General features: G+C 40.2%; 1 protein-coding gene across 3 annotated transcripts in view; it reads right to left on the reverse strand.

Annotated features, from left to right (window-relative positions):
* Positions 1 to 2,049: 2,049 nt before the first annotated feature.
* Positions 2,050 to 25,134, reverse strand: part of SETBP1 (SET binding protein 1) — a 264,740-nt gene continuing 241,655 nt past the window's right edge. For all 3 annotated transcript variants that reach the window (XM_066180876.1, XM_066180875.1, XM_066180874.1), the window contains 2 exons: positions 9,977 to 10,144; positions 2,050 to 4,644 (listed from right to left, as the gene is read on the reverse strand). In XM_066180876.1, the coding sequence (XP_066036973.1) occupies positions 4,088 to 4,644; positions 9,977 to 10,144 (725 nt within the window). In that variant the 3' untranslated portion in view covers positions 2,050 to 4,087. The remainder of the gene's footprint in view (positions 4,645 to 9,976; positions 10,145 to 25,134) is intronic.

Raw genomic sequence — 25,134 nt, forward strand, 5'->3', positions numbered from 1 at the left:
ACCATGGAAATGAGAGTTAGGGAAATCTTTTTGTTTGGAACAGTGATTTCTGTTTATTTGGTGCATTATTGTAGTGCTCAGAAGCCCTTGTGATGAACCAGCACCCCATTGCACCAGATGCTACCTGAATATTCACAATTAGAATGTTCTGTGTTCCACACCATGGTGAAATGGGCCATGCTGTAGGATACTTGGGTAGCTGATGAGTATTTTCACCTCTTTTTAATTTATTTTTTCCATTTTTTTAACAGTTATCCAAAAACATGCAAGGTGCTTCACAGAAAATTTAATATTGAAGGGCTCAAGATACTGGCAGCATGAAGTCTTGGAGACACAAGTGGTAATTTTTTTTTTTTCCCTCTCTCCCTGAATATTTATCCCCATTTCTGGTTTTACACTGGATTGAGGAATAAAAGACCCACAGAGTGGATGCAAACCGGTGGCCTCATTTCATATGGCTCACAGCCACGTGATACTGTTTTGTGTTTTTGTTGGAGCATAGTCAGATGTGTGCTAATCTGTGACACAGTGGAGGTGTTTGAAAGGTTTTTTTGGTCTTAGTAAGCAAAAGGGCTTTCACCCCAGTTTCATACAGTATTTGGAAATGTGTGGAGAGAATCTAGAGAGTTCCTCAGTAAATCTTCCTTGTGGTAAGGGTAAAAAATCAAAAATCTCATTACTTGAATATTGTTGGGTAATAAACGGCAGGAGTGGGATTTTAGCCTTAAGCCCTAAAACTAAATCCTTTATGATCTGCATGTAGTACATCGCCTTAAAATATTATTCTGTCAGCAACTTGCTCATCATCTTTATAGACTTTGCGACATGCAGAACACAAATTCTGAGTGCCATCTAACGGTATTTTCAGTCTGCTTCTTATAGCACAAGCTACCTTCCTGTCAGCCCAGGACCAGCTGCATGAGGTTGCTGTGTGGACAGACAGCCAAAGCTGTACCACAGTACCATGCTCCACCTGACAGCACCTTCCTGCCATTAAAAAAACAAACCTTGAGCTTCTGGATAAAGCCTATCCCATTCTGAGAGCTTTTAGCTACCAAGTCCTGAACTTAGTTTCTCTAGGACAAATAGGACCTCTTCATGGTTTTGCTTAATGTAGGGTCTGTGGGGTTGCTCCCTCCAAGTGGATGCTCTCCTTAAATACTGTGCCTCTAGCAGCTTTTTGGATAGCACTTTTTGGAAGAATAACAGCATTCTTTTCCCAAAGCTCAGGAGCATGGGAAGCAGCAGCCACTCAATTATCCTTCCTTGGGGCAGTTTTATCCCACTGTGTCCAGAAAGGTCCAACCCAAATCCAGCCCTTATGGGGACTCTGACCCTCTTGAAGCCACAATGGGCATTTGATGACAGATTTTGTTGTCTTCAGACCTTTTTTTCACTCGCTACACACTGAAATGTCCTTCAGTGCTAGGAAAGACATCACTGGAGATAAAACTGAGGATAAATTGTTGTCTGGCTTAATTTCATCTAGCTGGAATACCAATTATGTTACAATTTTTATCTGTCATTTTAAGTGACTGTCACCTACTTTCAAGCCCAATGGAGGTTGGAAAAAAAAAGATTTATAAATTAACTAAGCCTCAATCCAATGTTTTTTAAGGAAGAAGAGAGGAGTTCAATGAGGTTTAGAGTTTTTTTTCTTCAGGCCTACAACTTAAGTCAATAACACTGTGCTAATTCAAGAGAGCTGAAAAGCAAAATTGGTTTTAACAGAACGAGCAACCAGCCAATTTGTTTCTAAGCTGCATTAATTGGAAAAAAAAGCAAAAATAGGTATAATGAATGATGCAAAACAAATTGGAAACAAAGTTCTGCGATCCCTCTTATAGTTTTAAGGAGTTAGGACCTCAAAATTTGTTCCAGTCTTAAAAAAAAAAATACATCCCCTCTTCCAGCTCCCCGACGCAAGCCTATCCCCATATGCGTTCAGTTTTAATAAGCTAAGGTGCTATCACAGAAGAAAAATCAGTCTCTAAAAAACAACGAGTTGTATGTTTACAGTGTTCCTCTAACACCATAGTCTTGATACGATTTTTGTAAATAAATAACAGAATAGAAACACAATATTTTTTTGTGGGGACTTTTTGTTGGGTTTGTTGTTTTGTTTTTTTTGGTGGGGTTTTCTTGTGGTTGTCTTTTTGTTCTTTTTTGTGGTTTTTTTTTTGGTTTTTTTTTTTGTTTTTTTTTAATTTTTTTTTACTTTTTATTTTTTTAGTGTCGTGCTATATGAAGCTTCCTTGGCAATAAACCAGTTCAAGATTTCTCGAGAAAGGGAATAGCATTTGGCTTGTGAACCATTAAGCAATTCCAATTCTGCCTCCCTTGGTGGAATCTTCCCTCCCTGTTCCCATTTTATTATCCATCTTGCCATGCTAGGTGTTGAGTGCACCACAGGATTTAAAAAGAAAGAAAATAAAGTTGAAATTAGCTATTTCAAATTTCAACAATAGACTTTCTTTTTTAAAAGCATTGACACTGCAATGGAACAGCTTTTTGTTCAGTCTTTGTTTTAGCTAAACAATTTAATTGGGTTGTGGAAATAGAGCTTGGGTATTTTACCCAAGTTTAATCAATGGCTAACGGACAACTCGAATGAGTAATGTACAATTTGAACTGACCATTTAAAGAGACGATTTGTCACACACAGTTTGCATCCATGCAGACTGAGAGCTTTATAATTACATTATGTACAAAAAAAAATTTTTTTTAGTTTATTAAGGCAACCACAACTTGGAGAACATGTCCAAAGTGGCATTAATACAATTGCAGTGGTGATACCCTTTGAACATTTTTATTTCTATTTTCAGATAAGAACACTTATTCCTTTTCTTTTCTTTTTTTTTTTTTCAGAAATAATTGCCAAGAAAGGATCTATTATCCATAGGGTTTGTTCTAGAGTTTTTTTAAACAATCTACTTTATCTATTTTCTTTAAAAGATAATATCAAGGCATTGCTACCCAATGCAAATTATTCATATTCTGGATTTCCCGTTAATTTCACTCGAAATTGCAGATGGTAAAAACTTGGTAGGTTTGGGCCCTGTTTTTATTTCTATTTTTTTAATGACCTATTTTTTTTTATTTTATTTTTTATATTCTTTTTTTGGTGATTTTTTTTACCGTGTTTACTATAACTATTCCCCAGAAGTGTCTTGCTGTCCTCTACTCATATGTACCGAGCATCAAAACAACTTGGCTGATGGATGACCCCTTTTTCACATGCCATTGCCAAGTTGCTTCATATGAACATGCTATTGTAACAGAATATCCGTGTATACCTTATTTTAAATGCTGTGATAATCCATTGTTTCTTGGGATAGCACTCGGAATGAGTGTGCATGCGTGTAAGGCTCTAATTTTCTATTGCCTATATTGCAGCTTGTTGTAACTAGGCAAGTAAATGAGAAAGAAATATATAGTTCTATCAGGAGCCAGGCATTTTGGCTTATCATGTCCCAAAGCCTGGTAGGTATATAAAACTGGAAAAAAAAATTAATAGGTAATAACCAATATCACAGTTGAGAAAATTATGTTATTTTTTGTTGGGTTTTTTTTCTTCTTTGTTTCTTTCTTTTTTTTTTTTTCTTTTTTTTTTTTCTTTTTTTTACAGTGATTTATACTATGGTAAAGTTACTCTTAGTTTCACCTGGCCCACCAAACAGAATCAGAGTTGAGCATGCACCCTTAGTGACAATGTTCAGCTCTCTGCGAGGATGACTTCCCGCCTCTGGGTATGGTAGAAGAACAGCAATGCTGAGATTCAGATTAGTTTTTGAAACTCGGCAGAGTTCATGCTTTTTCCAGCTTTGACACACATCCTCCTCCCCTGTATCCCCCACTTTTCCCGTGCCTTTCCCCCCTCTTTTCCTGAGGGGGGAGCTTGGGTCAAAGCGATGAAGAGGAAAGATGCGAGCTCCAGCTGGCACAGCACTCTGCAATGAGTTCTGGCTGCTGAAGGGACAGGTCAGTCTGGTGCTGCCAAAGGGGTGCGGCGGATGGTGCACCTCCTGTCCCTCAGTCCTGGCGTGCTCCTCTGTGGGCACCCAACATCTGATGAGGTGCACTGGCCTTAGGCAAGGCCTTCGCTTTCACTCCCTCTGCCTTTCCGGTGCCGCTTCACTTTCACGTCTTCCTCTTCCTCCTGTGGGGACTTGTTTTTCCTTTTTCCAACCCGGGGTGCCCGGGGTAGAGGGAGAGGGAGTGAAGGGGGTGGAGGAGGCAGAGGAGGTGGCAGTGGTGGCGTCTCTCGAGCCATGTGTATAACAGCCTCGATGGTGGCCATGATTGTATCTTGAGTGGCTGCTTGCTCCAATATTAAAGGGTTGAGTGTTGATCTCTGACCTCTTTTGCTCGGAAGGTCAACGCATTTTTCTAGAACGGGCATTTGGTCTCTGGAGTCTTCGTCAAAGGAAAGGGGTTGCTTCCGAGGACGCCCCCTCCTCTTCTTCACGAAGTTATTGCCTGTCTTTGATTGTCTCTGCAGCCGCTTGGCTTTCAGGATCTTGTTCACATGATCCAGGTTCTTCTTTGTGGACAGGATCTTGGTGTAGTTGCACATCTTGCGCACCTCGCACTGGATTGCTTCAATTTCACGGCGCTTGAACCTTTTCTTCAAAGGTGAGCTGGCTGTTGGGAGACAAGGAGAGAAACAGGTACGTCAAGCAATGTACAACTTCGATATAAGTAGTCTCCAGAGATTTCTCTCTGCCTGATCCCTCTTCTAGAGCAACAAATCTTTTGCTACAGCAACATTTAAGCATGAGTTTGCTTAATTCTCATTTTTCAACCTTTAATATGTGAGAAGGAAGCTTAGCATAGCTGTCATATTGGCCCAACTTAACCATTAAACCTTCTGTTCCCCAAAGATATAATCCTGATATCTTCAATTCAGCCTTTAATTCTTGTCATGAATGCCAGTTAGTATGAAGTGTTTGTTGCTGAAACTAGTGGGCAGAGACAAGATGTGTGGGTCACTTCATCTGTGGCAAATTCATTAGCCTGCCTGTGTTTCTGTACTATCATCTCTTCAGATACTAGCTGAAATTACTCAGTCATATAATTGACTTTAATGGCCCCCAAAGTAAGCTTACTCCTGGTTCAGGTCACTTACTTTAGATCTGAATTAAGTCCAAAGTAGTTAAGTCTCTTGCCAAGGTCACGTTGTGAGTCATTGTCAGAGCTGGGAAGAGTACCCAGAATTTCTTGGCTCCTCGTCCTTTGCTTAGGACATGAGACCTTGCTTGTTTTGCCTAAATTGTCTCATTGTCCTTTCCTGAACATGGCATCTGTTCAGAGTTCAGGATTTGCACGCAGATTAGAAGTAACTACCCCTTTGTGAGGGAAACAGAATGTATTAATTCTGCTATTGCAATAACTGGTGCTCCCTTTAACTCCTAACATATCTGTTCTGCGCTGCTGGGAAAGAAATGATGGAACTCAGAATTTCTTTTCTGGTAAAGAATAAAACATCCCACTAAATTAACCTCAGCCCACATCTACTTGCAAACTTAATTTACACCTGACTGTCAAGCAGTCATTTAGGTTTGAAATCATTAAAGTTTCCTGAGCAGGCAAGATTTTGAGAAAGGTTCATTGGGGGTTATCTCTGCCTTCATGGCTAACAGACTAATCTTCCAGCAGTAGTTTAAATAATGTTGCTATTGTAGCATTTTCTGTAGATAACCAGGAGCTGTCAAGGTGTAGGATCTCCTCTTACTCCCTATGGGCTGTGACAGATTCAGCATATAAACTTCATTCACTGGCCTCCCCTCTTGGAGACCATAAATTATTGGCTCATACACCACCATGTTGCTTGGATTCAGTGATGATCTTGTGTAAACAAAACCAAGTTACAATGTAAGAAGGAGGAGTGAGTCATAAACAAAACACAGACATATGCTCTCTTATAAATAAAGACCTGAGATGGCCAACTTCCCAAAGTCTGGTTTTCATTAATTACAAAACAAAATACATTTTCCATATGTAACCCACTCCCCACACCGAAAAGAAAAATAAAACCCATTTGCAGTTTGTGGTTCACAAAGGACAAAAGAAAAGAGGAATGCAGTCATTTTCCTACCAAAGGAAAAGAGAAAGGAAATGAAATATCCAAGTTGCTCAAGAGAAGCTAATTAGTTGCACAAAATTCCTCCCAAGTAGGTCACCCCTAAAAACTGTGGATTCAAGATCCCTAAAGGCAAGTGGCAGCAAGCTATTTCCCAGACATTCGATCAAAAAAGGTTAAGTCCCTGTCACAGAAAACGATTATTCTCATCTGTCCTCACTGGTGATTGACATAAGTAGTCCAAATAACTTCAGCATTAAGCATTCAAATCCTTTGAGTTCCTCCCATATCCTGAGAGTAGCTTCAGGTCCGAAGATCTAAAAAATCAAACATTTGGCACATCCTTCAAATCCATTGTCCACATTTTGCCTTTTATTTCTATTGTCAGGGCACATTTTAAAGTCCTATATTTTTTCCAAAATTCTAATATTTGAGGTGCTTTTTTTTTTTTTTTTCTGACAATAAAACTGAAATATTTCAGTTGGTGGTTGACAGTGGAAAATATAGCAGAAATGCAGGAAAGCTTGCAAAGTATCATGATGATACCAGAAGATTTGGCTTTACTCTCAATTTTCCTTGGGAAGAAAGTAAGCCAAGGAACTGGGGAAAAAAATTGAAATAAAACGTTAGACAAGTACCTGCAAAACTTTTGTGTCTTTTTTGAGCTTTATATGTAGCCAGTTGTTTCTGCAGATTGGTGTTACCACCTGCACGTGGTCAATGGAGACCTGGTCTACACAACTGGTAGAGGACAATCTCAGCTTCTACAGTCTAAAGCGGGAACTTGATGGAATTCAAGATGACCTTGCACATTGTTTTGATGTCCTGATACTGGATAAGAACAATACAACGCTCCTGTTCATCCTGAAACCCAGTGAGTGTCTTAGGCCCTCAAGAGGCCACTCAGGCTAAGAGTCCTGTGTGGACCCTGATTCTGAACAGACACTGCCCGAGTGGAGCAAAGGTTGGCACCCGTCTTCTGCCAAACTACCCAATTCTCCAAAGTTAACTGATAGGCAGGCACTTATGGGTAGGCTGCTTCTCCTGCATGTAAATGTATGAGCTGAACACCACTTTCAGTGTCTCACTTCATGTTTAGATACATTTTTTTGCCCTTGTAAAACTTTGCAAGCTCACAAGTCTGTTCATTTTTGTGCTGAAATGCATTTTCACATTTCGAAAAAAAAACCTGTGCTGTTCTGTGCTGGCTTACTGCACTAATTTTTCCTTTGTAAATGCTTTGGGGTGTTTATGGCTTTCTCAAGGAGCTTGTTAGAAGTTAGAAGTATTTTTTTTTTTGCTTTCTTCCTAGCAAGCCTCTGAACTTGCAGGCTCTAGAAATCATTTCAGTTGTTACAGTCTGCCAGTAGTCAGAATGCATGTACTGAGTAAGTACATATGCTTTCAGGTCAGGCTTTTAAAACGAGATATTAGGAAACCCAACATAATTTTGATTATTGAACTTCAGGGACATCTGATTCTACATTTGGTGTAGGAAGACTATGCAGAAACAGTCTGACAGGTCTGCAGGGGAAAGCTTTGATGAGGTGTGCCTATGATAAAATATCAGGGAGATCTGCCAAAGTAAACTACTATTGAAGTGAGAGCCATTATGTGTTATCAACTCATCTGGAAGCTCTTGGTGAGCAATCTTTGATATAAAAAAAATTTTGTACATTGCCATGTGATATACTGCTCTGCTGAAAGCCAAAGCTAAGAATTTTTTCCATTTTATCCAGACAGACCCTGCCCAACCCTGGACCCAAGTTGGTCTGTGTTGGTCTTAGATTTTTTTTTATCTTCCTGCCCATATTTTTCTGTTTGAACATGGGAATCTTGCTTTGGGAGGAAGACTTCTGTCTTGATCTATTTGGTGGAATTCCTTTAGAAGGGGTTGAAGAGGAGGGGGATAACAGTAGCTTCATGTCTGCATGCTTGCATATGAAAAAGTGAGTATGCTCCCATGGAGGTGATAGAACACGTGGCAGCCTCCAGGCACCAGAGATGCACAGGGGGACAATTTTTACCTGGGTATATTGATCTCCCTCCACCTCCCCATGTCCTATCTCCACGAAGGCAAAATCCAGCCCAAAATGAAGAGAAACTAGAAACGCACAATGCAGCACAAGCTTTTATACTTTTGCTTCATCCTTTCCCCACTCTGCAACCAACCTCACCTAGATGCCCCAAAACAAGCAAGAACCAATGTTAGCCTTAAACCACAGCTTTACATATTTCAAATGAAACACACAGAGGTCTGGTGTTTCTCCCCTCCTCAGGGTCCACAGGTGCAGTGAGGCTCAGTCTCACAAATTGAAATGGCTGCAGGCCATGCTGGGAGGCCATGCAGGAATGATATGGTTCTGGAAACAGCTTCTGAAGCAAAGAGAGCTTTTCCTATGAAAAATACATGTTTCCAAGGGTAGCTTAGAGGAGGCTGAAAGAGCCACTCCAGCAGAGTGATTATGAACAAGGAGGTGAGCCCAGGTAGATCAGACTGCTTCGATGTTCTTCATTGTCCCCATAAGTTTTATTCTGGATGGCTCTGTTATGTCTGAAGCTCTAAAATCCTTCTTGCTGCCTGTCATTTCTCCATCCCTTTGGAGGTGCCTGAGGCCACTTGCATGAACATGGCACAGAAGAGACTGCTCAAAGCTGGGGTCAATTTGTTGGCTTGATTTGAATGGAAGAATTTTCAAAGAGCTTCCTATTAATTACAGGAAACCTATAGCACTGTCCTGTTTTCCCATTAACACAGTTTCTTTCAGTTTTCAGCTAAATTACTTCAACATCTGGGCTACAGATAAACCAACAATTTAATTAGACTTTTGAAAATGGAAAGAATGAACTCTGCAGTCAAGCATACACTTTCATCTTGAAACGGATCATAAAATATTTGTGTGCTTTTCTTCTCTGCTGCTTTAAAAATCTGTCCTTGGTTTATATGTAGGAAAGTATTAAAGACTAAACAGACAATCCTAATATTTTTAATATAAACATTTGTCTATACAGAAATTAATTTGCAGCATGAAATTTGTTTTCACGATTTACTCAGGAAGTGAGAGGGAAATAAAAATAAGTGAGCTGAAACAGCACTTTCAGTTGAATTATTAAATATACAATAATTCTTTAAACAGTGATACTAATGTTTTTTGTGAATGTGACATCAAAAGTTTGACAAGACTATGAAACTCCTAATGGCTGCATGTAGAGTAATGAACTGTGGATTCCCCATTTGCTGGAAACTAAGAAAAAATGCAAGATTAAATTCTCTATCCATGCCCAAGAAAAGGCATGATGATGCCTGTATGACTTGGCTCAATTTCCAAAAGTATAAAGGTATCATCTTTCTGATCTGATTCAAAATAGAAGCACAAAATATAAGTTGATAGAAAAGGATGCTATTCTGAAATTTATTCTGGTATTCTAAATCACTGATCATTGCCCCAGACGATTTTGCAAGACAGAAAATTGCGCTAAAATTGCTGAAGGATGCTGTCAGGAATCTCATCTGCTCCTCAGCCATTCACTGTGTATTCAGTTTGTTCATGCTACAGGGATGGGAGCACTTAAAAGAAATGAAGAATGGGGCCGAGGAAGGAACCCAGGAGTCTTGCTTCAGGGTGTCCTGCTAGCCCATACAGGCTGGTGCTGCTTTTGTCCTCATTATTGCACCAGTGGTGGTATGTGAATGAAATAGATTTGATGTGCCAAGATACACTACCATGGTAAGAAAGCATTGGAAATGCTAGAGTGTGATTATCACATTAAATATTCCCATTTGCAAATTAGGTACTTCTCCAATCAGAAAGATGATTAGGTGAACATATTTTACAGCTCCAGAAGGAAGGAGATGGGGAAGAAACAGAGGGGGTGGAGTGAAAACAGCGTTACCTGCTTCAGATGTTGCTGATGATGAAGGTAGGAGAGATAATACTGGACTTGGCATTGCAACACTGTCAACAGCTGCTGGTTTCCTTCTGGTCATCACAGTACAGGCAGAACTTTCCATTTTACCATGAAGTGAAGTCTGGTCTGCTTTTAAGTGGGGACCTGCAATTCCTGGGGAAACAAAATTTGCATAAGTATTGTAACGTGTCTGGGGATATATCTTAAAAAAGAGAAGTTAGTTGCTGTCCTCACTACATCGATATATTTCCATATTTCCTTGTAGATGTATCTGTAATACAGTCTTGATACTAGCAAGGGTATTAATTATGATTATCTTTTGATAATTTTGCTAAAGAATGTACCATCACTGGTCTCTATAAACAATGGTAAATCAACAAAACATTCCACATTAGTAATTTTTCTTCCAAAAAACCACATATGCTCTGATACCTATATGAAGACAGATATCCTTCATAACTCTGTTTATTGGGAATGCTGACGTATCATTTCCTGTGTAGCTCATTCTCCATACATTGTTACATACTTCTCTGCTATAAACACCTGACTTAGTAGGTGTTTCATCTGAGTAAGGAGCAGGCATCAGAAACAACCTCAATATGCAATTCCCATCCAAATCACATTACATTTATTTTTCAGGAATTCCCTTCCTAATTAAATTTGCCTTGCAGCTCATCAAAGGGAAGTGAGGTAAAAAAAGAAAGAGTTCTTTGTCATGGATCTTTCTACCTACAGTTTGCAATGCAGAATAAATAAGTGGTTAAAAAAATCCCAGAGAATAAATATTTCAGAAAAATAAAAGTTATGCACTACGACTGGCAAATTCCTCCACTAACAGTACTTCTCAAACTCTCTTATAGTGTGTAACCATTTTGTGTGCTTGTAAATATGTGAAATTTAAACTGTTGGCATGGAAATTTGAAAACCTCTCCGAGTCTCTGTTATGTTGTGCTTCAACATGATTAGGGCAGATATTAATTTATCAGAGATAATCCTTCATAAATTCCTTCTTTTTTCACATCTTAACCTGCATATGAGCCTCGGATAAAATGCATTGGATTTTGGCAACTAAATTATACAACGATTAAAAAAAAATCATAGAGCAGCTGGGGTTGAAAAGCTCCTCTTGAAACCACCTTGTCCACTTCACCCTGCTCAAGCAGGGTCATCCAGAGAAGGCTGCCCTGGACCACATCTGGCCAAATGAGAATATCTCTGAGGAGGGAGAGTCCACAACTTCTCTCTACAACCTGTTCATCCCTTCAGTAAATCTACATGGTTCAACTTCTTCCCAATGACTCCTGTCCTATCACTAGGCAGCACTGAGTATAATCTGGCTCCTTCTCTCTAATCTTTCCCATCAAACATTTGCATATGTGGAAAAATCCCTCTGAGGCTTCTCTTCTCCAGGTGGAATATCCCATCTCTCAGAGCCTTTCCTCATAAGATAGATATTGCAGATTCTTAATAATCTTTGAGGCCTTCGACTGGATTTTCTCCCATGTGTCCATGTTCCTCTGGCATATCAGCCACTACTCTGAGTTCTGAAATTCTCCAGATTTGTTGAGGGTGCTCTCTACCCTGTCACCCTGCTCATTAATTGATATATTAAAAGTTTTTAGTCCCCAAAACATGGGGTGGACCTCTACTGACTGGTCCCTAAGTGGATTCTGTGTTACTCATCACAACCCTCTGAGACCAGCAAGCTTTCAGTCCATCTCAGAGTACGTTTATCCTGCCTATGTTTCATAATTTTGCCTATAAAAAGCTGATAGAACTCAGTGGCAGAACTCTTGCTAAAGTCAAGATGAGATTGGTGAGACATGATTTTCCCTTCACAGATTTGTCATAACCACTCCTGGTCATCTTTTCCTCCTTCATATGTTTGGAAATGTGCTTCACAATTACTTCATCAACTTCTAGGAATTGAGGTGAGACTAAACAGCCTTACTGTTTCCTTGTTTTTTCTTCTAGACCTTAATGGACTGATATTTCCTCTATTCTAGTCCTCAGAAACCTCTCCTGATAAGCACAACCTTTCAAAAACAACCAAGAGTAGCCTCACAGTGATGCCAGCCAGATCCCTCAGTGCCTTTGGGTACATCCTGCCAAATCCCATGGATTTATGCATGTCCAGTTTATTTAACTGTTCCCTAATCAGATCTTCCTCCAAGAGTAGGTTTTCTTTCCAAATCAGTCTTACAGGCCTGGGATCCTCAAAGGCCAGTCTTACCAGCAGAGGTAAAGGCAAAGAGAACGATCAGTCTTATGCTGATCTTTTTCAGCCAGGGTCCCTGTTTCATTCAGCAAGGGACCCTACAGACTTGATTTTCTGTAGGCTATTTTGGCTGCCTTTTGTACCTGTCAAAACATTTCTTGTTGATCTCCTGCCCTAGATTCAACTCCAGATGGACTTTGGCTTGCTAAGCCCACCCTGCCATGCTTTAACCATTTAGCTCTAGTTCTCTGGGTCAGCTGCTTCCATGTTTCTTTTGCTTCCTTTTTGTACCTGACATAACTCAGGAGCTTCTTGGTCAATCATGAAAATCTCCTGACATCTTTGCGGAGTTTGATTTGCCACTCTGATCTGGTTTTGCATATCTCCACAATATTCCTGATCCAGGCCAGCAGTGAACCTCCTGGCACAGCAGGTCAAGTCAGCAGGTGGGGGCCTTTATCCCCTGCAGCACTGAACCCCCTCTGCTACCCCTGACTGCACCTAGATAGCACCTGGTGGTTCCTCAATACTTTCCACAGGTGCACCTACAATCACAGAATCATCAAGCCTGGGGAAGCTCCCTAAGATCAAGTCCCACTGTTCCCCCACCACTGCCAAGGCCACCACTAACCCATGTCCCCAAGTGCCACATCCACACGGCTTTTAAATCCCTCCAGGGGATGGGAACTCCAACATAGCCCTTGGAAGCCTGCGTCAGAACTGGACAACCCTTCCTATGAAGAAAGTTTTGTCAGTATGCCATTTAAACCACCCCTGGCACAGCTTTCCTCTTGATCTGTCCCTTGTTCACCAGGAGGAGGGTCTGGCCCTCACCTGGCTGCACACTCGGATCAGGGAGTTGTAGAGAGTCAGAAGGTTTCCCCAAGCCTCTTTTTCTCCGGACTGAGAGCTCCCCCAGTTCTCTCAGCTGCTCCTGGTGCTCCAGACTCTTTTCTCTTTTGTGTCTCTTCTCTGTGCTCAGCTTCTCCATACACCAAACAAAAATTCCTTGTATTTGCTATTTGGAGCTGCCATGAACAGTCCCTATGAACTTATTTTTCTTGCACATAAAACGAGAAATATCAGCAGATCTGTGGCTTGTCTCAGAAATTGTGGAAGAGAGCTCTATCAGATTCAGGCATATCAAATGTTACAGTAAGAAGAGTCTGAAAGATGGGGCTACAGAATGGGCCAGTTTGGGATAAAACTGATGAAACCATGACCTGATATCAGCTGATGGATTTAAGGGAGGCAAGAAAGGGCAGAAATTGTCATAAGTGACACTGTGTCACAGGTCACAGCTTGGTGGAGATAAACAGAGCAGTCACTGCCCATTAGACCACACATCTTTCCAGAGCTTCAAATCTAGTATTTAGCATCCCAAATTGTATCCAACAAACTTCAATCTCTCTCTGCTTGGCTTCTCTAGTGCAAATGAGAACAATAATATACCCCTCATCTCAAGAGCAGTCCTGTGAAAATAAAATTATCAACATTCATGAAACATTCATCTATTCATACCAAGGCTTAGAAATTTGGAATAAATGAGACATGATGTCATGCACTGAATAGCAAAAGGAAAATCCAGCTCCCAAATAGCTGTTCATTAGGTGAGCTCTATACATTGAATAAAGCAGTGTCCTATAGAATGAGATATTTGGCTAGGTAATTACCCTTTGGAACTGTGTGTATGCACCCCTGAGTTTTCACCACTACACAGTGCTTGGGTTTGTGCCTTAGCAATATTTATTCGTGAGTGTAGTGGGTGCAAAAGAAATGTGCACATTTGGGTGCATGTATCAATGCACACACACATATATGCACGTGCATATGGTACATAACAATGCTAACAACCTCTTAAATTCAACATCTGGTTCTAAGTAAACTGAAGGGCCTATATAAAAACCGTATGAAAATGTGCAGCTGTAACCTGTTGACCTCTATTGATAAAAAAAGAAAAAAGTCTGTGAAGCTGTGTTTCAACATATCAAGGGACAATCATTCATTTTTTCAAACGTAATCTGCCACAAACCACTTATCCTCTCAAGTCTCTACCTGCACACAGTGTTTGCATTACAGACCTTGATTTATGGATCCCCACTCCTTGGATGGAGAGGCCAACTTCCTGTTGCCGTGGTTACTTAGATCTTGGTTCAAGGTTAAACTACTCCCAAATCAAAATCAGTGGCAGGCATAGCATCTAACAGCCAGGTTATTGACTACCCTAGGATGCTTAAAGGTCAAAGACCAAAGTGCTGCTCACTGCCTTTGGGGTGAGTCAATACTTTCAATATTTTTATTCTGATTCTGCTGAAGAAGTAGTTGCTGCTCAATTACCACCTATCTGGGTTTAGCAAGGTCATACAAATCATTGAGGAAAGTCCTACCCATACAGAAGAGATACAAATGTAATGAATTACTTCAAAGTCTACATGGCCCAATTGCAGCTCATCACTGGTGAATCATGGGTTCAGACATCTGTCTGTTGTTTTAGGAGCTTGGTTTCTTCAGCCTGGCTCCCTCACCTCACTGAAACCCTCATCTATACTGAGAAAGAAGAGTCAGTTATGGATCTGGAGCAGTCAATAGAGAGAACCATCAGTTTTCTTTCATGGATACTGGAATGCAGAGATTCAAAGGCATTGTTGGAAACACACAGAGGTGCAGGAATTTGCTCACAAGGCTTTGCTGCATACTGCACTAGTGGAACATCTGTCCTTCAGTGGATAGAGCTGCTGGCATAGTGTCATCACCTCTCATTGGACTTTTTCTTCTCTTTTGGAGCACTCGGTTCAGAAGGCGTTAGTTAAGAGAAGGCCCTAGTTCAACCCATCCATGAATCAGGCGAAAATAATTTGCAACACTATCACAGGGAAGTAGGAGCTTAAAATTCACACACTCATTCATTAAACCAGTATATTTTATCCTTTGGCACTGCCCTGGAAAGAGAGAAAATTCTGTGGGGGCTGGAGCACCTTGGCTATGGAGATAGGCTGAGAAGAGATGACAGCTATTCAGACTGGAGAAGAGAAGGCTCTGCAGAGACCATATAGCCCCTTCCAGTACTTGAAGGGAGCTTGAGAAAAAATCTGAGGAGTGACTTTTTTGCACAGCCAGATAGTGATAGGACAACGCAGAACTGATTTAAATTCCAAGAAAGGAGTTTTAGATATTACAAAGGAATTATTTCCTGAGAGGGTGGTGAGGCCCTGGCACAGGTTGCCTAGAGAAACTGTGGCTGCCCCTGGATCCCTGGAAGTGTCCAAGGCCAGGTTGGATGGGCCTTGGAAAAACATGGGATAGTGGAAGGTGTCTCTGACCATTGCAGGAGGGTTGAAACAAGATGGTATTTAAGGTCCTTTCCAATCCAAACTGTTCTAGGATTCTACGATGTACACTTGTGGCCTGATTCTGACCTTATTTTTCACCTATCTGTTAATCTTTGTGCATTTCCTCCAAATTAGAACCCTTTTCATCCCATGAAAGACCCATCCCTTAACTCCCCTGAGTCCTACTGATAGCACAGACAACACTATATGCAGATGCAAGTGAACAATGGACAGCAAAGCAGGAAGGAAATGAATCAGTATGTATATAATAAGAAAGGGTATGGGGAAAGGACAGCTTTAAAGCAGAGGCAGACAGGAAGCAGCTTATCAAAAAATCAGTGATGGTATGATTACAAAGAAATAATCACCATATTCACAAGGAAAAAGGTGATTCAGGAGAAGCACAATTCTTGTTGAGGATAAACTGGCAGAAAGTTTGTGTAGGAGGGAAGACAATGCTGACTTGAAATTCGCCTTTCCTTAAAGATTTATTGCATTTTTCATTCACTGGCTAAGCAACTTATGAGCTCTAACTGATATTAATACATTAATTTTAAAGATCTTGTAATTATTGTTATTAGCTGCTAACTTTTCAAGCAATGTGGTCCAACTGCATTGTGCAGGGCTCTGTCCAAATGGATTAATTTACTTGCCTTGCTTTACTGTTAAATCATGATCACCCTTCTTGCATTCATCTGTTTTCTCTCATCATGTACTTGCACAGAAAGATTCTTGGACAACATGCACCTTTTCTTCTTTAATCTGTGTACAGAATCTAGTACAATGTGTGCCCAGGCTGGAACTCAAAGTGCCAGTCCAAAAGAGATAATAAATGTTAATTGGCCATTGGAAAATGGAGAAAATCAGCTGATAAAAATTGATCTCAGTGAAGCTTCTGGTAGGAAAGATTCTTCTTTAGTGAGTTCATTGGATTGGATTTGTACTCCCCACAAATTTCTGGAAATGCACAGCTATACTTAAATTGTTTATGCGTCTGACCATTGTTGTTGGAAAACTCTTACAGATGGCTTTTTTCCTCCCAGTGTCTTTGCACAATGATGCTATGCAATGCAGCTGTACAGGACTGCACATCTAAACATGCAGTTAGTCATAGTATTTGCATTTTGATAACTCCACAGTTTGGAATAAAGAACCAGAAGAAATCTCATATCTTGGTGAATCTTTTTCTTAAGGCTGGTTTTAAATAAATCAGTCAAACGTTTGGCATTGCATCATATTCCAGAAGGGAGACTGAATTACTATGTGATAAATGTAGTTAAGGAAAGTAATTATTCTTCTTAAAGTAATATTATTATCTTTCTTACTTATTGAAGTCATTTCCCTGGGTTCTATTTGACGTGTATTATCATTTAAAATAACTGTACTTTCAATGTAAAGCACTGCTTTATGACTTTAAGTCCTTTTATCTTCCTCCCTTTTCCACCACCACATTAAAAACTTCAAATTCCACCTTTTCTAAGAGGGGTTTTCTCTTTTGCAGAATGTGTCCCTCTGAATAAAACCAAATGCCTGTGGAATAATAACACACACACAAAAAAAAATTACCTCCATTGCCAACAGGCAAAAATTTAAGAGATGAAGTCTGCTTTATTTCATTCTAGCTATTTTGCTACTTTTTTTTTTTAATCAGAATAGCTTTAGAGAAAGAAAGAGGGAGACTGAGAAAGCCATCATTAGATAGATCTTGTGATCTTTATCTCCAGTAGCACAGTCAGAAGAGCTAATACTATGATGATAGCTTTGAAATCTCTTAGGAATTGAATAAAAAGAAGTGATAGTGATGAACTCCCAGCTAATAAACACAGAGTGCTTATTTCTGCAGAATGATCAATTTCCAGATGTCCTGAGGCTTATCTGATACAGTTGATTTACTCATTCTCCCTCACTTCACTAATAAAGCTCAAGTCCTCCATCAGATTAGAGAAGAGCAAATTTTCTTAAAGGGGCAGGAGGAGGGCTGGCATCATGGCACACAAATGCTGAGACACACTAATCTCTTCTGCCTTCTATAACCACCAAGCTGTCTTAAACAGCTGTCTTCCTTTGCTGAAATCATATACTTTATCCACTTTGGGTTAGTACAGTAATGCAGACAATTAATTTGTTATCTTGTTAGTGGAAATTTAATGCGATGATCTAAAAGAACTCTTACATATTGTGATAAACTTTAGTGCCTCCAGGGCACTTCTCCTCCATAGGACTCATTTCACATCCCATCCATTATGTAAATGAGATGTGGAAATAGTTTAGTTCCCCTAATGTATTTGTACACTGATGGATTGTACAAAGTCAGCCCTACTGAAACTAATGAGGTTAAATGCATCTTGCCATTGCTTTCTACTTGGGTGAATCTCTTTGTCTGTGTTCAAGAAATGGAGTGTGAGTCTTCCTCTTCACTTCTTTATGAAGAAAATTGTGTTTCCTGACAGGAAGCACGCTGACAACAGCTGCAATACCTGAAGACTGGCAAAGCATCTCTTCAGCAAGCAGAGCAACTGCTGTGGCTCTGTGCAGATACGAGATTGTCGGGAGGCTTCAGATCCTCTTCCAGTTTGGGAACAAGGATCCCAGGGACTGCATGTGATGACACAGCGCTACATTCAATGGCATGAGTATTTGGTAACTATGTAGTTGTCAGCATTATCAATGAAAGGGTTAAAACCCAGGAGAATGGGGTAAGAAAGCATTATTTTTCTGATCATCAGGACAAGTCTCAAGATTCCATTGCTCAGCCATTAAATGTAAGTAAGGATTCTTCCTAGTATCTAATCTTACCCTCACTCTGTCAGTGTGAAGCCCTTGTGTTGTCACTACAGGCCCTTTCCGAAGTCCATCTCCACCTCTCTTGGAGCCCCTTTAGCTACTGGAAGGGCCTCAAAAGTACCCTAGATCCTTCTCTTCTTCAGGTGAACACCTCCAGCTCTCCCAGCCTGGCTCTAGAGCAGAGGTGCTCCAGCCCTCTGAGCACCTTTATGTCCTCCTTTGGATTTCTACCAACAGGTCCATATCCTTCTAATGTTGGGGGCTCCAGAGCTGGACACATCACTGCAGGTGAGGTTTCATCACAGGAGATTAGCTCCATGATCCTGGGGCTGCAGCCTAAAAGGGTGATCACCTGCAACTTGAATTTTAAAAGACCAGTCTCCTGTGTCTTTTTCATATTTGTGGTGAATTAGTCTTCCTGGCAGATGCAGTCTTGCTCTTCTTTGCCTTTTGGTTTTGCTCTGGATTTTGTCTTTCCTGTACCAGTACAGGAAGAATCACAGCCCTTTTTCTTCCTCTACATATTGCCAGGGTGAATTAGGTGACTGAGGGATAAGGGACATGCAGCCTCAGTCGCTAAAAATGAAGTCTGTGTGCCTGGAAGTTCAGCCTTTAGTGAATTCCAAGATGAACACTTAATGGAGCTGGTGGGAGCAGTTCTCAGTCCAGGGCAGCACAGGACAGTCATGCAAGGTGACTGTAAAAGTGCTCCTGGACTGTAAAAGTGCTCCTGCCCTGTCTCCTCCAGACCCACTCTGTGCCCTTCCCAGGTCCCCAGCCCTTCAAAGAGAGTGGGACTGGAATTCCAAAATATCATGGAAGAAGCCGCGAAATTCTTGGCTTTTTGTGCTTTTGTTTTGTTTTGGTTTTGTTTTGTTTTGGTTTGGTTTTTTTTGCCAGTAAGTAATGAACATGTGAAATTAGGATTTTTGTGGAAGTTGGATCAAAGTAGAAGAACACAGTAGTTATATGTGGGTGACAGCAATAAGTAAATTTAATGAAAGGAAAACTCGAGGGGTCAAAAGACTAATTCAGAGTCAAATGCTCTGAGTTCTCAGGCCTTTTGAACAGCGTTTTAAGGTAAAAGGTTCAGAATCAAAAGCTTTTCCTGCTTGAAGACTGAAACTTTAGGTTGAACAAAAAATTACAGTTTACAGTTGTTGGAGACTGACAGACTTAAGACAGACAGACAGAGACTGCTGACAGGGATGGAGAAATTAAATTTGCCATTAAATATCTCAGCAAATGAATCAGTTAGTACACAGTGATGAAGAACTAAATTGTCTCACAGAGGGGATAGTACAAAAATGAAAATCTGTGAAAAAGGTGAAATGAAAAGCATTGTTTGAGGGAGGATAGGTGGGTGGAAAAGTGAGACAAAGGGCTCTGTTTTAGAAAATATGAAAAGCCATTAGGTGCACTGAAGGGAAGAAATGAAAAGATCTCCAGGTAGGAGCAAGTAACCACCTAGAATAAGTAGTCATTCCAAGAGGAGCTGTCACAGTGGATGAGGATTTGCTCACTGGGGAGAAAGAAAACAGAAGACAGGATTTCTTTCTCAAGAACACAGCTGAGGAAAGACAGATGGGGAGATTCTGGTCTGTAAGTAATGAGAAAAGTCAAGGGTGGTATTTTGAGTTGTTGTTTTTCTAAACAACCGGGATGATAATTTTTAAATGTGGCAGATAGAGCTGATATCCCCTAGGCAAGTAGGGTTGGGAGCAGTTTGTATTTATCATAGATTAAATGGGACACTGGCAGCTCTGGTAGGAGAGTGCGGGCATGAAGCATAGCCAGAAGAGTCAAGTTGCCAGCGGGGGGAGGACGAATGATGCGCAAGGGCTGGGCAGGTGTTATGATGGGAGTCATTATTCAGGCACATCCATGGTACAAACAGTGATCAAAAATAAGAGAAGTTATCAAAATAGCAAAAGTCTTGCTGAACCAAGTTCAGCCGAGACCTTCACTAAGGAAACACAGTGTTCCTCCAGAAACAGCTTCATTCTCTCTGTGTGTGCATTAACAAAAGAAAATATATGTTTGCTGCATGAATTAAGGCTGATATATTTCTCTTTTAACATAAATGTTATGTTTGCACTGCACCAACTTAAGCAGTCCTGTGGTGATGTCTATATTAGAGAAGTAAACAGTGTCAGGGATGTTGCTGGAACCCAGAAATCCATCTGGTTACTAAAAAGGAGAAGAAGAGTACCAGGGGAGAACCTCCACCCTGGAACTTAGTTCAGTAGTATCTGAACTGATCCCCCAAGGGGCCCACACCTCTCTGCTCACTGCAGCTGCAGGTGAAGGTGGCTGAGAAACCACAAAGGTACTTGGGGACAGGTGGATAGGCAGAAAGTCACGGGGCTGACGAAAACATCCAAAGCTGCGGATTTCTAAGTTATCATTTTCCCTGCTGGGCAGGGCAGCAAAGCAATTCCATTTTCCTTCTTTATCTGTAATAAGCTGTGCCACAGTTCATACAATCAGAAATACTCTGAGTATGACATGCATTTGAAGTGAAATCTCAGTACTTAATAAGAGTCTCCATAGACCCTGCAAACCAGAAGTGGTAAAACTCCACTGTAACAGAGGAGGTTTTACTTTTAGAAGGTCTCATGTTGACTTTGTTTTAAAATCTGAGTCCATTCATCCCATTTTAATGCTGATTCATCATTAAATGAGTGCTTTCTTTATCAGCAATGGAGATGAAAAATAATGCACACAGGGAGTGCATCTATTGTTCTTCTCTTTTCTTCTTTATTTTAGATGAATAGATAAGGGATGTTTTCTCACCTTTCATGATGAAAACTACAGTAATTGACTTTATTATGAAAACTGAAATCTGTTTAAACAGATGTATAGGTAAACTCGTGAGTATTATTGACAATTAAACTTAGCAACAAATAAGCTAAACAGCATTTGAAAACTACTAAAATATGTGAAAATTATCAAACACATTACAATGTTTGGCTTAATTTAAAAAGCTCAGTGTTTCTGTGAATGGAGGAAAGCCAGTCAGATAGGGAAATCAGAATTTCCCTTGAAGTTCATCCTTTTGCTTTTATCCAGTTAAAAACCCCAGTGACATACTATTGTTCTGATATAAACCATCATGTTAAATCTTCAGTTTTACATTCTTTTAAAAGGAAAATTCTGAAGGAAATATTTTACTCAAAGTGTTTTTCATTAAAATTCTTGCTGGAGACTGCTTCCTTTAACAGTGGAAGAAGGATGGCAGAGACACCAGGTTTAATAAGGTCAGAGAGTGCCTCTATGGAGCAGAGACACAAGAAGGGATATGACTGATGAAGAAAAGGTTTAAGAGGTGAAGAGTGCAAAGTGGAATGAAATAGGGAAATAGATGGAAATAGGAGACAAAGAATAGATTGGAAAAAAGCTGGAGGAGGGAAATCACTTATTACAGATGTGCGGAAAGCAGATTGACAAGAAGCAGAAGAAAGAGCATACATGGAAAAGCCTAAATACTCTTAACCACTGACATTTGCAGCTATGCTATCAGCTTCAAGGTTGCACATCTATGCTTGAGTCACTCTAAATTTGCAGAGATTTTCTTCATGGCTTTGGTGCAAGCATGTCTTCAGTTTTCACATTTACTGGAGCCAAACCAGAGTATTTTAGGTTCTCCAAGCAGTGAACTGCTCTCCCCATAGCCTTATACACTTATTTTATAGCACCAGGCAGACAAAATACAGACTGGAGGATCAGGGTAGGAATATGTTCTCTTTAAACATCCTCTCTGAGATAGCATCACGATGAAGCAAAGATTATGCAAGCAAAGATATTTAAAAAAAATTATGACTTCTTTCCTAGGATGAAAGAATTTTATTGTATAAAAGCAAAGATGGAATAGAGACAGAATCTGCTGAAATTCTGGCTCTGACTGAGAATTTGGTCAGGTCATAGCCCCATGGAAAAAACAACTAATATCAGGAAACTGACATGCACAAGCTCTTCAACGTTTATGCCTAAAATTAGGTCAAGAGTGTACTTTCTTTGTTCAGGACTCTGTGTCCCAGTACAGATTGACACGAGGATAGGTCTCAGTTTCAGACAATTGTTTGTAAAAGCTGGCCCTGTAAGTTTTGCAGAAAATACAGAATTCTGGAAAGAAGAAATCTAAAGGGACTTCATTTAACAATTTGATGTAAAAAGAAACTCAGGCCTTGTTTTTTCCTACTGGGGCAAGTGCCCAGGAAAACAGCTCAATCAAATTCGGTGTTTGAATTTTCTCTTCATAAACAATCTATGTATTTGTACTTAACACCCTCCTGACAGTGTTTTCTTTCAATAAAAAAGGGAATAGTGGGTTCCTCACTTTAGGAGGCAGCAACTCATGTTTCTACACAAGAGCTATGTATTTAAGGCTACAAAGATGAAATGAGTGGAACCAGAAGAGTGGAGTGGGTGTTTCAGCTGAAAAAATGGGGCCTGCTTTAGTGCAAGATTATTTATGTTCCAGGCTCCATTAACTAAACTTTCACTGACCATAACGAAAGCTGAGAAATCCAATTCAGGCAGAAATCTTATGCTGTGGATATCCAGATTTGGGTGAGAGCAACGATCCTCCCCCTGAAGCTCTGTGGCCAAATCATCACTCAAGTGTAAATTCCTCCCACTCAAAAGGAAAGACTCAAATGTGGATGGTGCATCTCTGGGCCAGGAGTCTGAAGTCCATTCAGGCACCTGGCTGTATTTGAAATGCCCTGAGGTATTTGAAACATCCAAGAGAGGCTGGCAGATATGATAAAGGGCTTGAAACAAGACCTCTGCCCTTCTCCAAGAGCAGCTGGAGGCCAGGCAGGATACTCTAGGCATCTCATCAACTCATAGTTGACAGTTGACAACTATGTGTGAGCAAGTGAATCAAGTCCTGAGCCTTCATTCTTGCTTGTCCCAGAGTCTCTTGAGGGTAGGGAAATATCTCATCACTGTAAATATCCCCTTGTCACCTATGAAGGAGCAGCACAAAAATATCCTGTCAACTCTTCCCTGAGCAGGAAGTAAAATGGCTGTGATGCTAGGCATCAAGGTGTATGGGCAGAAAACTTAAACCATGGAAATATCCTCTGATCCTCTAAGATGGATTTGTTACCCAGGCTGAAAATTAGGAATTTTATTTTCCTGTGCCAAGGCAAGGGTCTTTGGCTTCACATGATAAAGAAGCAAGCATATATTTGTATTTCCAGCAAACAGAGCATAAAATTTATTATTAGTATTATTAGTATTGTTATTAATAATAATAATAATACTGTCAAATCTGCAATCTAAAATTGCAGGTGAGAGAAAAACACAGGAACTTACAGGATCCAGCTCTACAATTGCTGTTCTGAACAGAAGAAATCAATGAAACAAATATAGCCTATCCAACTGATAGAAGAACAAGCCATTCCTAAGCACATAATTTGCTTTATCTGTGTTTGTGTTTGAAACTATCTCAGAGCAAAAAAGGCAATATATCTCAGGATGATGAGACAACTAACTAAGCTTAACATTTCCTGTCCTCTCTCGTTTATCCATTCTTCATTGCTCATCTAGTGTTGGTAACATACTCTGGAAACAAAACCATCATGATGACTTACGCCCATGTATCACTTAAATCCAGCTCAACCTCTCGAAAAAAAAAAAAGAGCCTCTTGAGGCAGCCCAAGTTATGGTTTCGTTTTAAGCTGGGTTTATCCACAGGAACTTCTCTCCTTCCCACAAAAAAAAAAAAAAAAAAAAAAAAAAAAAAAAAAAAAAAAAAAAAAAGCCATTTCATCTAGAGCTGTGAATCCTCAGAGATAAAAAAAATCCCCCATGAAATGTCAGAGACGCATGAGTAAAATATCTTCATTGATGAAGATTAACTGTTTAAACGAAGAAAAAAGTGTTGAGCAACTGGTGGGCATTTCCAGGGCTTGCTGTACTATTTCTGTATTGCTGTGCGGCTGTTTCTCATTCCAGGAGTTAAAGGGGGAGGGAAATATCTTCTGTTTTTTTTAAACGATCTGGAACTACTCGGTATGTGACTTCTGGAGTGTTTAGCACAGACTTACAAAAATGTCATGAACATTTATCAGCCTAGCCCCAAAATCTACTTGTCTGCCTTGTATCATCAGTCATCATGCTAATGAAAATATTAATGACATTTCAATTGCATTCCAAGAGAAATGAGCTGTTTCCACTGAACAGGAATTAGAAAAAAATTTAATTTTTTGTACGAAGAGTATATCACTCTCCTTTTTTTATTATTATTAATTGGATGAAGTGTTTGGCTTCAATAAAGGCTGGGGTCCCAACTGTGCAAGTAACTTAGACATACAAAATGAGCAATGAGCTACATCAGTAGACAGAGAAAGGAAAAAAAAATGTTAAGAACAAAAAATGGAATAGGAAGCAGGAACACGCAAAATGTTTTCAAATCACTAAGTGGTGTCTAAGCTAAATTATTGTAGTGTTTCAGATGATCACCAGAGAGAAGGAGACATCTCCAGAGGTCACTTCATGCCACTTGAGCTAGATGCCTATGCTTGAGTACAATTAACTGCCCCTGAGTTACCCCCACTGGCTAGTCCAAACCACACAAACTTTCAGAAGTCAACTTAAGAATGGCAGGCACACAATCTCACCACCACTTAACAGCAAGTCAGCAAGACATGCAGCCTGGTGATAGAACAAGAGGAAATGCCCTCATGTTCCATGAGAGATTTAGATTGGATGTTGGGAAAAATTTCTTCATCAAAAGGGTTGTCAAGATCTGGCACCCAGGAAAAGGCTGCCCAGGGCAGTGATGGGGTCCCCATTGCTGG

This window comes from Chamaea fasciata, unplaced genomic scaffold, assembly GCF_029207755.1.
Source record: "Chamaea fasciata isolate MVZ Bird 193981 ecotype frontalis unplaced genomic scaffold, bChaFas1.0.hap1 SCAF_4, whole genome shotgun sequence".
Lineage (NCBI taxonomy): Eukaryota > Metazoa > Chordata > Aves > Passeriformes > Sylviidae > Chamaea > Chamaea fasciata.